The sequence below is a fragment of the Aulonocara stuartgranti genome (assembly GCF_965226115.1).
Source record: "Aulonocara stuartgranti genome assembly, chromosome: 9".
Lineage (NCBI taxonomy): Eukaryota > Metazoa > Chordata > Actinopteri > Cichliformes > Cichlidae > Aulonocara > Aulonocara stuartgranti.
The window spans coordinates 11,576,113-11,594,921 of NC_138960.1; the positions used below are offsets into that span (position 1 = coordinate 11,576,113).

General features: G+C 42.4%; 2 protein-coding genes across 8 annotated transcripts in view; both read right to left on the bottom strand.

The window, feature by feature from the left end:
* ntng1a (netrin g1a) overlaps positions 1–7,863 on the bottom strand; it is a 125,463-nt gene extending 117,600 nt beyond the window's left edge. For 6 of the 7 annotated variants that reach the window (XM_082547009.1, XM_082547008.1, XM_082547003.1 and 3 more), the window contains exon 1: positions 4,966–5,903. The gene's annotated coding sequence lies outside the window, so the exon portion shown is untranslated. Of the gene's footprint in view, positions 1–4,965; positions 5,904–7,506 lie in introns of those variants that run through there. The other variant, XM_082547004.1, reaches the window with a different exon arrangement.
* A 6,649-nt stretch (positions 7,864–14,512) lies between these two features.
* prmt6 (protein arginine methyltransferase 6) lies at positions 14,513–18,223 on the bottom strand. Its single transcript, XM_082546415.1, has one exon. The coding sequence runs from the start codon at positions 18,148–18,150 to the stop codon at positions 17,095–17,097; it is 1,056 nt and encodes a 351-aa protein (XP_082402541.1). The 5' UTR covers positions 18,151–18,223; the 3' UTR covers positions 14,513–17,094.
* Positions 18,224–18,809: the final 586 nt, after the last annotated feature.

Genomic DNA, 18,809 nt, shown 5'->3' on the forward strand with positions numbered 1-18,809 from the left:
AACCCTGCCACTGTAGCCTCGCACTTTTCATCAGTGTGAAAGAATTGATCAAATTCCAGCATCAACATAAATGGGTTAAACCGAGTTGAAATGAGCATAAAGAAACTTTCAAAAGGTAAAAATATAAACAGCACACACACACACGCACGCACTGTGAAATATACTGAAGGCCAAACATCCTAGTAAAGCAGTGACAAATGGAGCACGTTTTGAATAGCAGTAAGCTTAAAAACATGAACATTAGATTGAGAAATTGAATTATTAAGATTTTTACACATACAGCCATACATTATTTTGCTTCTGCTCTGTTTTGTTAAGTTAAAATAACTGTTTCTTTGTTTCTTCAGCAGGGACGTTGTTTCGATATGACTGTATGTGCAAAAGACCTACTGTGTGGGTCGGAGTGGAGTTGCCATTTAGACTGAAGGTAGACTTTTTAGTGAACATGAGGGGTTTAGGGCAGACCGTGCAAAATAATAAGTCTCAAAAATCTTACATAAGGATTTAAAGAAGTTTTCATTTTCTGAAAAGCAGATTTGTACGGGAGAATGACGCAAAGACCCCAGTAGACTGGAGAGCACAAGTCTGGGAGCTGAACAGATCTTAATTTGCATGCTGAAGAAAAACCCTTTATGACTGTGCAGTTAGTCAAGAAGGTACTCCAGCATGTGTGTGCACAGGTTGCAGTGTCAACAATCAAGAGAAGACTTCTTGCAGATGCTCAGAGGACCTGCTGCAAGATGCAAAACCACGGTAAGCCTCAAAAGCAGAAAGGCCACCTGCAGCTCACATAAACATCCAAAAAGAAAGTTTTGGAGCACAAGCGTATGAAATGAGGGAGCAAGTTTTGTCTAAACGTAGAAAGAAGAAAGACAGGAAAACTAAAAAAATAAGCAGCTCCACCCAGAGCATCAAACATGGAAGTTGCAGCTATTTTGTCTTAAAATGCTTCCGGTGGAACTGATTGTTTCACACATGACACGATGCAGAGGTGCACAAATTCAACTGATGGGTTAAACCTAACTGGAAAATTTGTCATCATCCAGCAAGACTGTTTTCCTAAACAACCAAAGAACATTTTAGAGTAAAGACGAGGTATTTCCTCCACTGGCTGAGAGCAGACACCCCACAGAACCCACGAGCTCAAGGAGATTACAGTGAAGCCCGGAGAGAGCATCAAGCATCTGCTGCTATCTGCGAGACAAAGACTTCAGGCCATCATTTACTGCAAAAGTTTTCACCAAAATGTTATATGTGAGGATTTGCTTTGTCCAAATGAATCCCTGCGCTGTGTCTCCACTCAGTTGTTTCCATAATGACACAAACCCGATGAAATTAAACATATTTAAGGTGTTGGTGCTTTAATGCACAGTTACTATATGTCAACCTGAATGGGTTGAACACAGAGCCTGGAGAACAACAGATGCTTACTACCGGATTGTAAAGAAAAATTACTTCAAGACGTTAAAGCAGTGATTTTAAGGTGGGGCAGAGGAAATAAAAAGCAGCTTTAACTTCTATTAAAGGTCTTTACAGAAGTGTGAGTGTGATTAAAAAAAAATCTTAGAAACAAAAAGTGTTAGTCACTCCGGGGAAAATAGCAATGTATTCAAGAGCCTTGTTCAGGCAGTGTCATAAACCACATACAGTAGAGCAGTTCCTCACAGCCTGTCTGAAACATCAGGGGACTGTAGACATCAACCCGCCAGGCTGCAACCTGCAAGCTTTTATATTTAGACACATGAATCTTTCACAAGGCCCCGTAGAACTGGTATGGGGTTGTTCGGTTGGTGAGGTCACCACCCATCAAAAGCAGCCTTTTCACCCAACTGAACACCTCTCTCTGGGGCTGAGAAACGGCCCTCTGCGTCCTCTTCCATTTCATCCCAGAGGAGCACACGAGCACTGACTGTTTATCCTCATCACAAGGAAAAAGTTACGTGCATGTCCCCAGAGCTGCACTTCACTACTAGTGGGAGTAACTTGTAAACCATGCACATTGTCAAATAAACTAATGAAAGGACGACTCCTTATCAGTTTGTAGTTCTTCCTTTTTTCTCACTCTAGCCCTAAATGTGTACGTCTGAATCTAAATCCAGTGCTTTTGTCCCACTTTAATTCCCCATTCTTCCACTTTCTAATTTCTGTTTATATTGAAAATTCATTTCTGTTGACCAGTGGTTTGTGTGGGTTCAGCATTTTCTCCTGCGATTGACTGCCAACATTCTCCACTGCTTCGGACAGCATTTCTTTTATTTTTTTTAGTCCGCCTGTGAACAAAAGAGGCCATTTTGTCACCCAACCAAAAAGAACTATCAGGTCATAATCGCTTCCAAACCATCTACAATGGCCCACAGGGGGCAGTACTTACACACCTGCCACATTATAAAGCAATTTGATGAGTAATAATGTCCCAAAATGTAAAAAGTGTCCACTTTAGCTCTAAAGGGTGCACTCAGGACAAGGTGCGGTGGAAAAATTACGAGCTTACAGCTGATATTTGAGCTATTTTCCTGCCTTTCATTTTTAATTTCACACATTTTATGCACTTTCAAGGGCAATTTCTGACCCTGCTTCTGTCCTGTCGCTACCTGCTTTCATCTTTTCTGACTCCACCTGTTTCATATTCCCTACCAGTGCCTTACTATAAGAGAAACAAGAACGCAGGAGTGAGAAGGGGAGAAAGACAGGATGGCAGACAGTCGGAAACAGATGAAAGATAGATAAAGATAGAAGCTGGCTAGGCTTCAGGAAAGAAAAAACCCTCCTGCCTGCTCTCTGCGCGCCGCTCACCAGATTTCTCTGCCTGCTTTTTTTCAGAATCCCTAATCTTGCCTGTTAACAACCTGCCAATAGGGCCGCTGTCCTCATGAATAAACATACGGAGAGTGGAGCATGGCCCTGAAAACATGACAACCAGCGCTCATGTGAGCACGCCTATAATGCGAGTGAGCTTGCCTGCGACTCAGTCCATCACTTAGCACTTTTTTTCCACTTCTGAAAATGTCGCCACCTTCAATTGGCAGGCTTATGATCTTTTAATAATGATGACAGGTAGCAAATGGGTGGAGTGCTGAAAGCTATGAAGAGACTGTGTGGTGGAGATGAGTGGGCTGACTCACAAGAGCTCAGAGTTAAAGCTCCGCTGCGGGGTTAGACAAATAATTTGCCTGTTTTTGTTAACTGGGCTTGCACTGGCCCTTGTTTTCCTCTCCTGGTGTGATAAATGTCTGACGGAACCAGATGCAATAAAAGAACAGAGCCACGAGTTCTGTCAACCTGATGTTCATTCGTTAAGAATTTCAGTTGCTCTTCTCCGAGAAGCTTTCCCACCCTCAGGATAAAAAAAGTGAAAAATAGACAAGATAATAGGCAGTGAAAACTGGATAGTGCTGGCTATCAAAAAGCCATGCTGGAACTCTAAGGTAATCATTCCTTAAACAGGATGTGGCTGCAGTCTGTCTTTGAATCAAGCATCTACTGGAGCCAGACAGGTCAGGCCTCTGAAGGCGCACAAATCCCTGACGGCCAAAGAAGACGTGCTTCACTTGCCTCCACCAGCTGTATCCGCCACCGTCCTCCATCACTCCCTCTTTCCATCCACCCCCACCCCTTCCTCTGAGCTGCTCAAGCTGCCTTGTGTGCTCTGTGTGTGCGGGAGCAGCACTTTTGACAGGGTGACTGTGGCGATGCTGACCCAAGTCGAGCTGAACGCCCTCGGGCGTCAGTTACTCCAGCTGCACATATAGAGCAGCGCGTGGGGCACCCGATGAGACAGTGAGACAAGATCACTCCTACTTGCTCCCTCCCTCCCTCCTCCTTTTCTCTGCTTCCCCTCGCCACCGAGCATGCTTCTCTTTGCGACACAGGAACACCTTATGCATTATTAAAGACACTTTTCCTAAAAAGGCTGCTAGCACATTATTCTGCAACCACAGTGACATGTCTCGATGCTCAAAATGTCCACTTTAGCTCTGAAGAATGTGCTCACCCAGGTAGCTCTCTCAAGCTGACAGTATTGTGAAAAGGTTGGAATAGTCACACAGTTTAAAGCGACAGACGCTTGGAGCACACAAATGATGGCTCAGTGTTACCTACGAGTTTTTGATAGCATTAGATATAAATGACAAAGCACATAAAGCACAAAGTGACTTCAAATCTGATATCAGTCACTCATTTATGCCAAAAACAAGTGTAGCTGATGCTGTGTATGAAGTGTAAACTAAATCCAGAAACCCTCCAATGCACACTGTGATCCTCCAGTCAGAATTTGGATGGAGCCTGAACCAAAGAGCGCTCATGTTTAATGATAATGGTTAAAGGCATCTGCTTAAAACAGCAAGGGTTTTTTTTAGACTAATTCAAGGTGAAGCCATTCTAGTCTTGAAGATTATAACTATTATTTAAAAAAAAATAGCATAACTGTACTGCCACATACTGCTTTGTGACAGACCTGGTGTCACTCATTGGGCTAGGAAGCATCTTTAAATCACACCAGGAGCTACCAAATGTGCAAAAGTGACCAACACCTAAACCAAATATACCAAAAAAGCTTCTAAATGCAAGAGACAACACAAGGATGCATTAAAGGTGGAGTAACTGCTTGCAGCGTGACACTAATATAATTATACATGGCAGTGAAGCAAGGACGTTGTAATAAGTTCCACAAGGGGGCGCCTCTAAAAAATGACCTGAGGAAATTGTGTCATGTTTTTGGATGAATTCAAGGGCACCTTATTTCTACATGTTAACACGTCTTCTTTGCTTTAAACTTTGTCAAGCTGTCCAGAAACCAAAGCCCAACAGCTGCCTGCCCCATCCTTAGCTGTTTATTGCTGGAGATAAATGCATATAAACCAGACTCACCAACTTCCAGCAATGTTAGAATTTATTAACCGGAGTGTAAAAATTATTCCTCAACGCACAAAAGAAAAAGTAAACTTCACAAGCAAATGGAAAACTCACATTTCTTTGAGTGCCTCTCTGGGAGTCCCGCTGCTCTTTAACGCCGCTCAACAAGTTCAGAGCAGCAGAATGAACATGAACGAAGAATGAAGCTCTTTAAGACGCGCTCCTTAACGGGAACGTGATGAGTACGCACGTCAGTCTCCGAGGAATCGCTGCGCGCACCATCTCTCGCTCTTGTTTCAATCAAGAGGAGGATTTTCCTGCCACTTCAAAACAAATGACTGATCACCGTCCTGAGGGCTCGGTCAGCACCGCGCCTGCTGGAAACGCGGGGGATCTCTGAGCAAGACTCCGGTGCCAAAGTGTCCATCATCCTCTTTTCTGGTGTCATTCCATCACGGTGTCAAACCTGAAGCACAATGATGTCCACGGAAAAGGGAACCCCCCACCCCATCCCATACACACAAACGCACACACACGCAGTACCGCGAAAGAAACTTTGACCTGCTGGCGCGCTTTCCTCCTCTCTGTGATCTGCTTCCTATATTTCCAAAGACTGCTGAGAGCGGATCTCTGCGCGGATCCCGTCCCCACTCTCCCCTTTCTCTCCTTCTCCCTGGCTATGAATAGGTTTCAGCCACTCAACAGGGACATGAATCACAGACAATTAGTCTCGGCTGCTGAGAATATCCGCTCGCATCAACGCATCTTCTCCTGGCCGTTTCCCCAGCAAGGCGCAGCACCAACCGCACAGACGGAGATGACGGGGAAGATAATGCGTTCCGAGGCTCTATTAGATGAGACGCACACTCAGCGTGTTTCCCCCCCACACACACGCATACCTATGGTTTTTCTCCACACCCCTCCAGCCCTTCTCCACTTCGACATACTCCTCCACCCCCCACCCACACCCCTTCTTCACAGACATCAACACGCACAATCCTCTTTCGGGACCCGTTAGAAACTCAGAAGGGAGGGGGATTGTCTGTAGTTGAACCTTGTTTGGTTGAGTTCACACGAGTCGGCTGATCGAGTTAAATTATCCAACAAATGTGGGCGTGAATATAGTCTCAAAGGAATGATTGCATCCGGGCAAAATAGAGGGGGGATCATACTCTTGGTGATTACTACTTAACAGCCATCCGAGCATGTGAGAGGAAAAAAATAGAAGAAAAAAACAATATTTGTGCTTTTGATTTCACATGCAAAGCCATTGTGAAGTGTGAACGTGTTGAAATGCCAGGATCTTATTTATAATTAGATTTATTAGCTATAGTTCTAGTAAAGCGAATTTAATGTGTGTTGTAACTATTCAAAATGGTGCGTAATTGCTCCAAAATCCCTCTGACGCAAATAAAAACAGTGGTACCATACGTTCACTGGTCCCGCCTCGTTAAACGGGCTGTTTTAATTCCAAATACGTGTAAATTGGGACAGATTAGCATAATATAACCAAGACTGAAAAAAAAATGGAAATGAACAAATAAGGGCGAAGGCTCCACTGAAAGTGTCTATTTTAAAATTTTAAAACTCAGTTACTGTGGGTGAATACGTCCGTGGGATTACTTAGATATAAATAATACAAAAATCTGTTTATCAGAGTTTAACATTCGAAGTTTAACACCTGTGGGTGAAGAAGCAACGTTGTTTATATTAATTTAAGGATCTCATAACCTACTTTTTAAAAAAAATTATAATAATAATAATTATTATTTAGTTAGCGCCCAGTGTGTTCTGTATTATCACCCCTTAACACAAGGAGCAAGAGAAGACGGGATGTTAAGGAGTCAGGTCATGACAGGTCATGACGCAGGTTAACCTCACAGTAGCTTGACAGCCTTACAGTTGAACGAGTGTCTACAGTCTATCTAGTCTCTAAAGGCCAAGACAGGCCCCTACCCGAAACCAACCTGTGTTAAGGCTGGTGATGTTCAAGGATGTGGTTAAAAGGAAAGAACAGACACACAGACTTCATAGAAAACGTTCGTTGGGCTTTTTTCTTCTTTTTTAAAATATCGATCAAAGAGCCTGAGAGAAAAAAAAAAGTATTTGATGACAAGTGTCTGCCAAGCGTTATTGTAATTTTTAGTTTGACTTTAAAGTGGGAATATCGGCACGCAGCAGTGCTGATTCGTTTCGAGTTAGACGTGGAAATGCTTCCTGCTTTGGTTCTGTGCACCTACAGCGCATCCACGTGTCCTTTAAACAACGTATACAAGTGATTTGGAGCAAGATTTTAAGATAAATCTTTCTGTTCAAAGAAAGTGTGAAACAGCACTTTCTTAGTAGGACAGCGGCATTCAGGCTACACCTGATCTCATACTGGATGTACCACAGAAAAGGTACCGCTTTTTATTAGAGCATCTCTCCGCACGGGAGAGTGTGGTGCCGAATGAAAGCACAGCAAAGAGAACCTGAAAGGTAAAAAAAAAAAAAATAGCATGTGATCTCAAAATAGTCGCCTTACTTTCTCTTATCACGACGCACCTTTTGGTTGCCCACTTGGCGCGCGTCGTAGCGAAGCTTCAAAAGTTTATGCGCCCCTCCATCCAGCTGGACATCAATTAAAGAAATAAATCGGCTGCCTGAGCCTCTCACCTTGGGCTTCGGTGGTTCATTCCGTCGGTAGCAGCCGGTAATGTAGCCTGTTGCAGACAAATAAATCCGCTTTAAAACGGGACATCTTAGCACGGCGCGAGAACGGCACACTCCGCGACCCGCTTGTCTCTGCCGCTCCCGGGGAATGGAGAGGAGCTCCCTGCACCGACGCAACGTCACTTAGACCTGGACACACAGGTGGAGATTTTTCCAGGAGAAAATCCCACAAAGTAATTGTATCTTTAAATCGTTTGGTTATTAAAAAAAAGAAAAAGAAAGAAAGAAAGATTTAAAAAAAAAAAAAGGAGAGACACAGAGATACCTCGAGTGGCCCCTTAAAAAAAGAAAGAAAAAAAAAGAAGATCCTCGGAGACGGCAGAGTGGCCAGACCCACTGCTCTCAGACACAATGAGGTGGTGAGGCTTTGACAACTGGCTTTCACCTGAAGTTTAATTCTACTGAGTGCAACCATGAACAGAAATATACATATTCTTTAATTTTTAATTTTCTTTTTAATTTTTTTTTTTTTTTTTTACAATTATATGGCTTTAAGTAGGAAATGCACTGTCTAAATATGTGACAGCATTAAAACTTTGGAAACAGGAGCATCGCTACTGAGTGGGAAAAGAAAAAAGCTCTATGGAAAAACGGCTGGCAGTAATTCTGTTAGTCTTCATTTCGAGCAGCTGCTTCCAGAGAGGTGTTTTGTTTGCTTAAAGTCACGTTGTTAAAAGTCAAAGGTGTACCGTCTGAGTAGACAAACATGTAAAACTTATGCTGCTATGCAAAGAGCTGGAACAATGGATTATATAAGCTGTGAATGACAACATATTGCAACACTAGAGGGGTTAAGCAAGTCAATAAACTGATAAATCAAACAGAAGCATGCCGTGAAACAACTCTTGCCTGATTTGTTTTTTTTTACTTTTCATATTGGAGAATATTGCATTATTTGCTCACTTGTCTTGCATCTTTAGCAGTTACAGCTGAGGGAGTGGGCTTCCAAGGCAGCATATGAGTCAGAAACAGAGTTTTCAAGGCTAGAAATCTCAACAATAAGCCAGTTGAGTCACTAAGTTGAGGAAGGAAATTTAGGGAATCTCATTTTAATCACTATTATTCAAGTTTTAATCACCTTTTAGTGATGACAGGGAGTCATAGCTTGCGATGTAAAGCATCTATGTGTCTCTTTGGAGGTGAGACAGTGAGTAAGTGTCAGGACCAACACAGGGCTCACGTCACCAGGTGGGATGCGTTTGGAAAAGACTGAATCAGGTCAGCCTCACCACTATTATGCACCTGCTCCATTCGGACTTTGTGTCAAACGTTTATCGTGCTCCTTTCAGTCGGGCACTAACCCTCCGCTCCAATCTGCTGCCTGCAGACCTCTGCTGCTTATCCAATCCTGCACGGTGTCCTAAACCCATAACCCAACTCACCCAAATTGAAATATCATATTAAGTTATAAAACAATACCTGAGAAGAATTACAGAAAAGCATAATCCAAAAAGTGCATGATTGAAAACGGATTAGTGGGGAACAAGAGGGGGAGGAGGATGTGGCCACACAGTTTGGTGGATTTGTACTTTGCTCACAGGCAAAGAGCCGCCTGCCTCGGGCTGATTGTGAATCAGGGCCATCCCGTTCAGATTTACGTGCCCCTGCGAGTGATTTGGGATTTACTTTCTTAACAGGCGCCATCCAGATCTGTCCTTGTTGTGCGGTGTGTGTCCGTCCATGAAGTCATGCCTCAGTGCCTACAGCTGGATGCTTTTCTGATAGGCAGTCGCTTTCTCTGCTGAGATTTGCAGCTCAGGGGCAGAATAAATACTGTTTCTCATTTAAATAAGTCTACGGTTTTATTACTGTTGAGGAAAAAAATATGTGGACGTGGAACAGCACAGTTATTTTGGGGTTTAGCAGTAGGCACATGGGTCAACGACCCCAAAAAAATGTGGCAGGGGATCAATCACATTACCAACTACAGAAGCAATAACCAGGCAACATCTAGGACTGATGCCTCACTGGCTGAGGATCTAAACCGTTTCTTCGCCCGCTTTGAGACGACCAAGCCCTCAGCTGCCACACCACTTCCACCCGCCCCCAGCACTGGCACACTAACACTTAGGGAGCACCAAGTGAGGTGTGTTCTAAGGTCAGTGAATCCCAGGAAGGCGGCAGGTCCTGATGGAATACATGGAAAGGTTCTCAGAGCATGTGCTGACGAACTGACCGGAGTCTTCACTAAAATCTTCAACCTTTCCTTGTCATCAAACACCGTCCCGCCCTGCCTCAAAACCTCCACCATCATCCCCATCGCCAAGAAGACAGCTGTGGCCAGCCCAAATGACTACAGGCCTGTTGCACTTACGCCTGTAGTGATGAAGTGCTTTGAGAGACTGGTCTGTCAGCACATCAGGGCCGGTCTGCCAATTTGCCTACAGGACAAATCGTTCCACCGAGGACGCTATCACCATAGCGCTCCACACTGCGCTGAGTCACCTGGAGCACCGAGGAAGCTATGTGAGAATGCTCTTTCTGGACTTCAGCTCAGCATTCAATCATATCATCCCGGAGATCCTGGTCCAGAAACTGTCTCACCTGGGACTCTCCACCCCCATCTGCCTCTGGATCAAGGACTTCCTGACAAATAGACCACAGTCTGTCAGACTCGGCCCCCACCGGTCCAGCACCATCACACTCAGCACCGGGTCTCCACAAGGATGTGTTTTGAGTCCCCTCCTGTTTACGCTCTACACATCCGACTGCTCCCCTACCCATCTCTCAAACACCATCATAAAGTTCGCGGATGACACCACAGTGGTTGGACTCATCTCAAGGGGGGATGAGTCGGACTACAGAGATGAGGTCAACAGACTGACTGAGTGGTGTTCAGTTAACAACCTCCAACTGAACACCACGAAAACTAAAGAACTTATCTTGGACTTCAGGAAGTGCAGAGCAGACCCGGCCCCACTTTACATTCACGGGAGCTGTGTGGAGAGGGTACACTCCATGAGGTTTCTGGGCGTGCAGATATCTGATGACCTCTCCTGGACTGCAAATACTACAGCGGTGGTTAAAAAGGCCCAGCAGCGTCTCCACTTTCTGAGAGTGCTCAGGAGGAACAACCTGGAGGAGAGGCTGCTGGTGACATTTTACAGAGCCACCATAGAGAGCATCCTAACGTACGGCATAACAACATGGTATGCAGGGTGCTCAGCTGCAGACAGGAAAGTACTGCAGAGGGTCATCAACACAGCCCAGAAGATCACTGGCTGCTCTCTGCCCAGCCTGGAGGTCACTGCAAACTCTCGGTACCTCAGCAGAGCTGGCAATATCATCAAGGACCACTCTCACCCCAGCAACCAACTGTTTGAACTATTACCGTCAGGCCGACGGTACAGGTCACATAAAACCAGGACAAACAGATTCAGGGATAGCTTCTTTCCCAGAGCTATCACCGTAGTAAATAAGCACAAAAACAATTGAACCTATTCCATACCGTCACTGTCATTATATTATGCTGCTATTCATACTGTCATTATATTAATGCTGCTATCCTGTATATATTGTACATACTATTGTTTGAGTACTTACGATTGTTTTTTTTTGTACTTTTTATATTTTACATTTATATTTATTATTGAAACTTGCACCAAGGGAGTGGCACTCCAATTTCGTTGTACTCTGTACAATGACAATAAAGGCTATTCTATTCTATTCTATTCTATTCTATTCTATTCTATTCTATTCAGTTCCTGTTGCTAATGATAATGATGACAAATGGTCTGGCCTGCTGGGCCCCAGAGAAATGAAGTCCACCACTCTGAGGGCTCTTGCACCAAATTAGCTTTCGTCAATACCATGCTCCCAATTTGTCCTCACAGGATATGCTGACAGAAATATTGGTTACAGTAACCGACTGTGGGAATTGAATCCCATTGGCTTATTCACGGTGTCATTAGCATATCAGGATGAATGAGCAGCTACAATAAGATATCGTGTGCCACCAGAATCCAGCTCTGAAATACACAGTCAGTGATTTTCCACTTTTTATAGGATTAAATGTAGGATCCACGCTGAACTATAAAGAGTGTTTTGATATGCATGTTAATCTGATCATTAAAAACATCAACAGGGAAAAATTACTTTCTTCCAACACTGACAATTATCTCGAATCAAACCAGATTACTTTACGCAGATTTACATTTTTCTATTTAAGTTTCAAAATGCATAATTCATACTTGTTGATCTCTCAGAGTCGCAGTGAAATGTTGAATATGGAGGTGAGCTATTGCCTAGCTTAAGATCCATCACATTTCGAATAGTATTTTATAAAGTGTGAACTGGTTTTACAGATTTCCATTGCGGGTTCTGGTGAAAAGCCTTTTTTTATCAAAGTTATTCTGTACGGTTAGGTTAGGTTTCTTTCTTCAGCTGGATTGCTGTTAATACAGATGTCAAACAAAATATATTAATTTTCAGGGTAATAAGAGCATTGTAAACTGAGCTGAGTGGCTCAGATGTGAGGAACTGTACACTGTGTTCTTTCTACAGGCTGACAACTCAAGGACAAAGCCACCATATCACCATAATAACATGTAACATGAAAACCCGTTATATATAATGGGTTCATATATATATATATATATATATATATATATATATATATATAGCCTACTATGCTCTCTTCTACCTCTATATATTTTAAACTTACAATCTAGCAGGGTAGTTTTGCATGATTCACTGTTCAAAAATGTAATAATGCATCATGTGTTGGACCTTAGTGGAACCTCAGTTTATTGCCTCTCCCTTTAAGGTTACAGCTCCAAATAGGTCCATTTTTGTGCGATTGGCTGCCCCTCACAAACAGCTGGTCCGAGGGCCTGCTGAGCTCGCAACCACAACTCTGTACCTGAGGACCATCGTAAAGGATATCCTCTCTGTATGACATCAGAAAGAGGCAAAGATAGAAAAAAACAACAACTTTAGAACTTGAATTTTTAAAGCAGTCTGAAGCCTGAGATTTTGGCACTGTTAGACAGTAGAAAGGCATAATAGTTCCACTTATACAAGATGGTATACTGCATGAGTGCTCTGCATCATGAATCAATTCATGACATGTCCTCAACGGTAGTGGCTACTGGAGTCTATTAAAAAGTATTACTAGTTTAGAGGTGTTTAAATCATCAAATATTTCCAGAATTCCCTTTTTGATGATGCACTATATATGTTTTTAACTAATATCATACATTTGTTGCACTAATTACAGAGTATAAGTCTAATTGTACGTCCTTTCCCCGTCTCTTTCTACCCTCACCCCCAAACTATAGAGACATTTGAAAACTGTATATTCATAGTCTGTAGGAACACAGTTGGCTTTGACATTAATACACTGAGGGTTTCTTTGCAAACTGTAGACACAGTCAGGAAAGATTCAATAAAGGACCATTTGCTGACAACAGTCAGAGTTTGTTAAAAGGCAGATAGAGGAAACACAATTTTCATCTAATTTTATGGAGAGATGAAATCAAAAATAGACTTGCAAGTTTCAGTGTCGGCGGCATCATAGCACGACACAGGACAGCTCTTTGGCATGAACTGGGAGAGTTTTGGCAACAGAGGAAAGAAGGAACTGAAGCTGCTGGAGAATGCCAAAAAGCTCAGACTGGGTGTTAGAACACGACCTGGGGCATAGAGGCCGGCCAAATCAGCTTTGGAAAAGCTACAAAACAAGAATGAGGATATCTTGCTTGAATCATACAGAAAGATTAGCCGTGATAAATTGTTGTTGATCACAGATGTTTTCTGTCCAACTTAAAGAGGCTCGAGCCAATCCAATTGCAGGGTTGGGAGAAAATCCCAAAATTTCTAATCTGTGTGCCAAACTATTAAATTTGGCTTCTAATAGAGCCAGTGAGTTAATAAAATATATTTCTGGTCTTTTTTGAATCCATATGTAAAAGGCTGTGAGCGTTCTTACAGTTTTGTGTTGGGACATTTTGTTTAAAGCAGTACATTTCAATATTATGACCTCACTGTTTGAACTCTGCACAGTGATTCAACATGGTTTAAGTCTTTTAGATTAAAATAAAGACAGAATTTTTATACTGTGAAATTTTATTATTACAAGAAATAAATCTGTACTAGATTCCTGCATTTTCATTTGCTCATCTTTACAGTGAATAACTGTATCCTGCATTTTAGTAGTACTGATGATTTTGCTACAAAAGTAAACATTTTCATTTCAACACAAATAATTTTGAATACACAGTAATATAATGCTATACGCTAATAACATCACATTTATAGTTAGATAAAATTAAATCTAAAGATGGCTTCATGTTGTGATTCCAGTTCAGCAAGTCCCACTCTGTCCTGTCTCCGTCTCACTCGCCAGACCTCCAGTGAACAATGAGTCTTGAAATCTGTTAGATTAAGCACATTGTCTATTGATTGGCTCCTAAATTGCTGTGCGATGCAACCCAAATAATCCCATTTCGAGTTTCAACACTTGTTTCTAATGGTTTCCAAATCATTTCAGGCAGGAATGGATCACAATTAGTTTAGCATTTAGCAGCCGAGAGTGGCCGTGCATGCAAGAGTGCGATTCTGGGCTTAACGGCGGCTGCCTGCGCTGCATTTGACATTTCTATTCTCTGGACACCCTCCTTTGTTCTGCCTCAGGGCTTTTTTTTCAGCTACCTGTGGAAGTCAAGAAGAGAGTGAGTCTCTGTGGGTGTGCATTAGGACAGGTGCAAAAGAAGAATTAAATTTGTGTGGAAAGTGTATGGACACAAATGTAGTTTTTGTGCTGCAAAACGACTCACAAAGACCCACCCAGCTCGCTACCTGTGGTAGAACACAGCCCGTCACAGTGGAAACCCCATCTGACATTTGACTACAATGACCTGATGTGGTCATAACTAAGCCCGCATTTTCTGAAACCAATTTAAGTATAAAATATTACATTTTATACTTAAAATTCTATAAATTAACAGAATCAGATTAGGCTGAATTTTAATTTAAAGAGACTATACAAGACAACAAAGTGTACAAACTTGAGATAGTATCCATCCATCCATCTTCTTGAACAATTCTTTTAAAAATTGCACCACTGCCCATCGCATTTCACCGTGTTTTGTTTCTGATTGCAAACAACCCTTTTGTGACCCTTTTATAGCAGTAATATAAAAGTTTGCCAGTAAAGCAAATGACTGATAAAAGAGCTTAACCAGGTTTGGCCCAGCTCCTATCCACAGACATCAATTTACAACTACAGTATAAAAACTATTTCTTTTCCTGGTTCTGCTTGTAAAGCACATTTGGCAGTAAATACAAATATTAATTCTAATTCTGGATATCTATTTATTAAAGTGCCGTTGCACACTTCATCTTTAGACTTTAACTGACGCGGCTTGTTTTTATAAAGCTCGTACATCTAACTGACCATAAGCTCAGTATGTTACCTTAGTTACATTTCAAGCTGCTCATATCAGTAACTGGATATTATAAATGATGTTTCTGCATCTGCTTCTCCTTTTGTAAAACACACTAAGCAGTCGATTGGAGAAATGATTGAATGTCAGTAAGATGTCAGACAGAAGATTTTTCCATTGTTATAAAACTGCATATAAGTTTGGCCCAAAATGGGTTGCAAAGAAGAACTGCATATAGCAATATATACAAGATATTAAAATATAAATACAAAAGGACAGCAGGTATTTAGCTACAGCGATTCGGCCTTTTCACTTCTTTTTGAATTGATACACAATGGGATTGATTTGCAGACACTACAGCTCATGATTAATTTTACATACGCTCATTAGACAATGGGTAATGTTTGTATTGATGATGCAGAAACACATGAATGCCAGGTGATAATAGGGCCTGAAAGAACAATCATCAGTGAACACTGTCAGGAATCTGTATTTAACTGTTGCATCAGAGAGGCTGCATGCTCTTACTCCACAAGCTTTGGCTTTAAGTCTTTACAAAAGGTTTAATCAACACATTGTCTCTGATTCAAAGCACCTACAGAAACAGCAGCTCGCCTTTCCAATAATGAGTAGGTGTCATTCCTGCTCCTTGGGCACAGAACCTCTGCCTGTGTCCACTGGTGTCTGGCATGGAGCAGTCTGCATTCATTTGGGAACTTTGGGATATGGATGCAACATGTCCCAGCATCTCCTGTAGAGTTCTGATCGGATGGGGATACGGGAGGTTTAAAAGTCAAGCCAATGCTTTGGGGTCTTTGTCGTGTCTCGCGAGGAGGTATTTTTTCTCTTTAGCACAGCAGCGGGGCACTTTGTTCTGCTGAAGGGAGCTACCCCATTCTGGAGTGTCGTTGCTAAGAACTGCCGTTGTTCAGCAGTGTTAAGGTGAGTGGTGTGTGTCGTGATTGAATGCAATAAAGTTTAATAAAAAAGTGCAATAAAAAGGACTGAGACCCACAAATTAAGAACAAATGAATCTTTTCTCTAAATCTGATTCTGGCCCACTAATCAAAGTTTTGCATTATACCTGAAAACAAGCACTGCAAACTCCGACATAAACAGATGACTTTTTTCTTTCTTCAGTCAATAAATAAGTTACCTTTTGAAACTCCTGCCTGGTAAAGTTTATAAAACTATCATTTCAAACTGTTCAAAAACAGGTATACTGGCAAGATATCTTGTGCTTTTTTATGTAGAATGCTTTAGTAGAATTATAAGTTTTTATTAGGCTGGTGTTTTCTATCAACAGATGACAGTGCAGCCTAGTTTTAAACCAAAATAATGAGCCAATTTGGTACTTCATTAAAAAGTAACTGAACAGCAGCCAAAGTCATGTAGGATGCAGCCTCCTGCCTGACTGCAGCTAGTCCAAGTCAATATATTGGTCTGATGCTCATTTGAATGCAGAATTTTGATGAGATTCCACACAATATAAATGGCCGAGTTTATCAGAATATCAGATGCCTGCAGCATGGTGTTGAATTTAACATTTTATAAACCTGCCTCAGAGCGACTGATTACAAGCAGCTACAAATTCACCTCAAACTCTTCTTTTAGCCAGACTTTCTGAAGGTTTCTTCCTAGTACACACTGATGTATCAAAACTTTTAAATCATCTTAAACATATTGATAAACAACTAATTTTTGAAGGTGTTTTCTACTAAGACAAGAAAAACAAGACATTTGAAGATGTGGGCATAAACAGGCTGTTTTCCTTTTGTATTTCAGGGGCTATTTCATGAATGATTCAATCAATTAATGAATTGTAAAAGAACTAATCAAACATACAAAATTAAAACCCAAACACTAAATAAAGAAAATGTGCTTTTACTTTTTAGACATGCACATGCACAAAAAGGTTAAATTCCTTGGCCAATCTTTATTCTGTGTCTTAATCTGCAGCTGTCCATTCATTTGCTGGGGAGGCCTACTGTGATATTATATTTTTGCCAATATATTATAAAGTGACACCACTGCCTCATTTTCCCAGGAATTTTAAGATCCATGGATAACCATGACACAATAAGAGGACTCGGGCATACAGGTGTGACACATGGTGAATGAAGTGCATTTTGGTGTTGATGGCACGCTATGGCTGAGCCTCAGAGCTCCAATCAGGGATGGAAAAAGTCTTGGACTGTCGCTTCTGCTCTCCTATAGAGTAGTCCACGTGGATACATATATGCCTGGCGTTTTCCTCTGAGGGATACATTCTAACTTCTCCAGTAATCGGTGTGTCCTGCACCACTTCCACCGGAGCGTCCAGGTACAGCACCGCTTGCTTCCAGTGTGTCTCTGGTTTGCACGGAGACGTGGAGAGAACGAGGGGAGCCGTGCTATCCGGGCACGGGAAAGTCACCGTGAAATAAACACAGAATGCGTTCACTGCCGACGAGCCGAACGACTCGCACCTGAACTGGCCCTTCACGGACCGCAGCTCCTCCGGGGTGACCGAGTGCAGGTCGAGCTCGGCGAAGCGGGCCGGGTGGGAGAGTACATCCTCGCAGGTCACAGAGCTAACAGTGATGTCTGAGTTCATGATACATTTCCGGGCGAAGCCGGACATGCAGGACATGTCCACTCCATACTGGTCTTTGACTGTGTACCAGAAGTGCAGGCGGTCCTCCACCACCGGGTCAATAACAGGTGTGATGTAGAGTTCGGCTTTGCTCGGCAGAATGATGCCGCCCGGCTTCAGCCACTTGTCGCGTGCATAGAGGACCGAGTTGAGCATGGACTCGTGCAGAAGGGCATAACCCATCCACTCGCTCACTATCACGTCCACGGTCTCCGGCAGGTCCACCGTCTCCACTGTTCCTCGAATGACTTCAATTCTGTCCTCCATGTTGTTGTGTTTGACTGTTATCTGGGCTTGCTCCGCTATTGAGCAGGCCTCCACGGCGTACACCTTTTTAGCTCCAGCCTGAGCACAGAAGATGCTCAAAACGCCGGTTCCTGCCCCGACGTCCAGAACAACTTTACCCCGAACTGACTCACTGTTCTTCAGTATCGCCGTCCGGTACGTGTTGGTTCGGACGTGGTCTGCTATCATTTCCTCGTGGATAGTCACATCGGAATAGCTGTCAAAATAAAGCCTATCCTGTCGGATTTCGTCCAGTTTTCTCTTTTTAACAACACGCGACATCTTCTCTGCCGTGTTGTGCTGTAGCCTAGCCGTGTTTTGTCTCGCTATTTCCGCCTTAAACAATCTGGGACTTGTAGTTTCGCCTGGCACGTCACAACGAAGGGCTCAAGCAAATCAGACTACAATTCCCACAAGCAAACCTCGGCCATGCCGTGTTGCCTTCGCTGTCAGGTGAAAGGTGGTACACGTGAGCTTCTAAAAACTAAAGTGTCGGAGAGAGAAACAGCGCCTTCTGCACTGTCATATCTGCACGCGTTAGTGATATTTCCATGGCACTGACTAGTATAATAATTATGAGGGTTATCAACATTTTAACCATGTGCAACATACAATTAACTGCTTCATTTTGACTGTATGATTATTTCTGGAGAAAATGTTAGTTTTTCCTTTCTTATAAAGGACAAGATAAAGACATAAGGAATAACTCCAGTCCAGGTGATACCTGACAGTGGATACTTATATAGATGTTGCAGTTTTTTGATAAAACTATTTACTGTGTCAGTTAAAACGTTACTGTTTGGATTATGAAAATGCTTCGATACAGTAAAAGTAACAGTAGTATGACTGTAATACTACATTTCAAATGAAAAAAAAAATGCTGCTGATTTCAGTACAACTAATAGTTTAGTTAGATGTATTTGCAGGAGGAGGACGGAGCA

Coding starts and splice junctions, on each gene's coding strand:
- prmt6 (XM_082546415.1), bottom strand. CDS start 18,150: ATGTCGCGTGTTGTTAAAAAGAGAAAACTGGACGAAATCCGACAGGAT.